At 38.9% G+C, this 2297-nt stretch overlaps 1 protein-coding gene across 1 annotated transcript in view; it reads left to right on the top strand.

Moving 5' to 3' along the window:
• The first annotated feature begins 555 nt into the window (after positions 1–555).
• LOC108577150 overlaps positions 556–2297 on the top strand; it is an 8843-nt gene continuing 7101 nt past the window's right edge. The window contains exon 1 of the mRNA XM_017940257.1: positions 556–631. Coding sequence (XP_017795746.1) covers positions 556–631 — 76 coding nt within the window. The remainder of the gene's footprint in view (positions 632–2297) is intronic.

Consider the following 2297-nt stretch of genomic DNA (forward strand, 5'->3'; position numbering starts at 1 on the left):
AGAAACGTCAATCGTTAGAACTACTCAGAAAAAATCGACAAAAGGGTATTACTTTGTGAATAATTAATTTAATTACAACAGTCGATATTGGTGTGGGCAAACATTGTAGATACTGTAATCAGGAAATTAAGACTTGATAGAAATAGCACGTCGAATGGAGAATGGCAAAGTCAATCGTTAGATCTGCTCAGACAAAAATCAAAAGATTCATGTAGAATTTATGATTAACCCCTTGCACTATTTTTACGAGTCTGACTCGTGATGAAAATTTTAGGCCAAACTTGAATATCACGAGTCAGACTCGTTATCAACATTTCAGGCCAAACATGAATATCACGAGTCTGCACTCTGTCGTAAGATATCGTATTTCAAATTTCTACACTCGGGCTCCGCCACTCGGCTCTCTTCGCGACCATTCAGGCGGACGGGTTTGGCCTGGCTTTTCCCGAGGTTCAGCGTAGTGCAAGGGGTCAAAGGAAGATTGACGAAGAGGGAGTGGGTTATTTTACGAATAATTAATTTCATAACTCTGTCGATATTTGTTCCAGAGCGAAAATGCGGATGAAGCTGCTGAAGATCGTAGTGGTCCTGTTGCTGTCAGGATCGGGAGACGCCAGACCGCAGAGAACCGGTAAGAATAGCGATTTCTTACCATTCTTGAGGCAAGATGCCCGTTCGAGGGGAAACGTTTCCCTGTCACGCGCAAAAATGAAAAGGAAAAGGCGGCACTTCACGTGGAAATCGAACGCATCGATCGTCGAATAATCGTGAAATACGAGGGCTGTGTATTTGGTCGGTTGCGAATCAGTTGATGGATACGTTGTTCGTTTCTGCGAAACTTTCGATCCTATGGGAGAGACAGTAGCCTCTAATCAACCGAAGCGCTACGCAATTATCGGGATTATTCGTTTCCGAACCCGTGAAAATGTCTGAAATTATTGCGACACCGTGGATATCTTCATAAGATGTTTCGTGCAAGTGTACTTTTTGCGATGACATTTCCTTCGAACATTTCCGTTCATCGATCTCGTTTTAAGTTCAGTCTCCATGTTTCTGTGCTCAAAATTCAAGATTCAACGTTCAATATTGAAAGTTTAAGGTTCAATATTCAATGTTTAAGGCTCAACAATGTTCATGTTGAAGGTTCAATGTTCCAAATTTAATATTAAACATTTAACGTGTAAAATTCAAGGTTCAAATCTTAAGGATCAATGTTTAAAGTTCAAGGTTCAACGGTTAACCCTTTGCGATCGGCACATTTCTCTGGTTGGACTACCAGCTAGTCGGAGCAAATTTAGATTTTTAAAGTTATTTTTGCATAGTTGATTTATTATATATATAAGGATATTGAAAAACAGAATATTTTGAAACTGATATATTTTTTTTAATACATACTAGTTATAGTGCATAAAAATAAAACGTTTTAACTTTTGTAATTTTCCAAAGTATGATACTTGACAAAACAAAGATCATGCCGCCATAACGGCGACACCGATTTCTAGAACAAAATTGAAATGCCGCCACTATGGCGGCACCGATCGCAAAGGGTTAAAGTTGAGTGTTCAGTGTTCAAAGTTCAGCGCTTTATTGTCGAAGTTCAATCTTCACAGTTCAACGTTCAAAATTCAAAATTACAATGTTCAATTGAATTTTGAACGCGCGATGCTCAAATTCCAACATTTAAGGTTCAATTGGAATTTTCATCGCGTTTTATAAAGAAAAAAATTTCTTCCGCTGCGTTTACAATTTTCTTCCATCAATGGAAGCGTAACTTTTGCGCAAGCTATTCTTTCCCCCACCTAACCATTATGTCAACGACGTTCCGTGTCCTAGGAAAGCGCGCCTTGTAACACGTGATTACGCGAATCAGTCTGCGCGCAGATTGCACGTTTAAGCGTAATTCGCGGGAGTAGCGCCGGAAATTTTCTGACTGAACGATTGCACTTACATCGATCCCTCCTACACGTTACAAAATTCCATTTCGTAACGCGAAAGTTTCTTCTTCTTTTTCGTTATTCTAACCGGTCAATTACATCTGTGGCAAGCTTCCTATCGATAATCGACCATTCTGAAAGAATTCTTGATAAAGATTCTCATTACAAACGGGGTAATTGAAGGCAAACTCTTCTAGCAAGGATTGCGTGCAACATGAAAACGTGAGATTCTCGTGGAATTTGTGTGAACTCAAGCATTATCGTTCTAATGAGCAATTAGGCTACTATACAAAAATTAAATCCTATTTCTTTTTATTGTATCATTTGATAATAGGACGAGTTTTCAGAAGACAAATGGGGAAT

Source organism: Habropoda laboriosa, unplaced genomic scaffold (genome assembly GCF_001263275.1).
Source record: "Habropoda laboriosa isolate 0110345459 unplaced genomic scaffold, ASM126327v1 scaffold598, whole genome shotgun sequence".
Classification (NCBI taxonomy): domain Eukaryota; kingdom Metazoa; phylum Arthropoda; class Insecta; order Hymenoptera; family Apidae; genus Habropoda; species Habropoda laboriosa.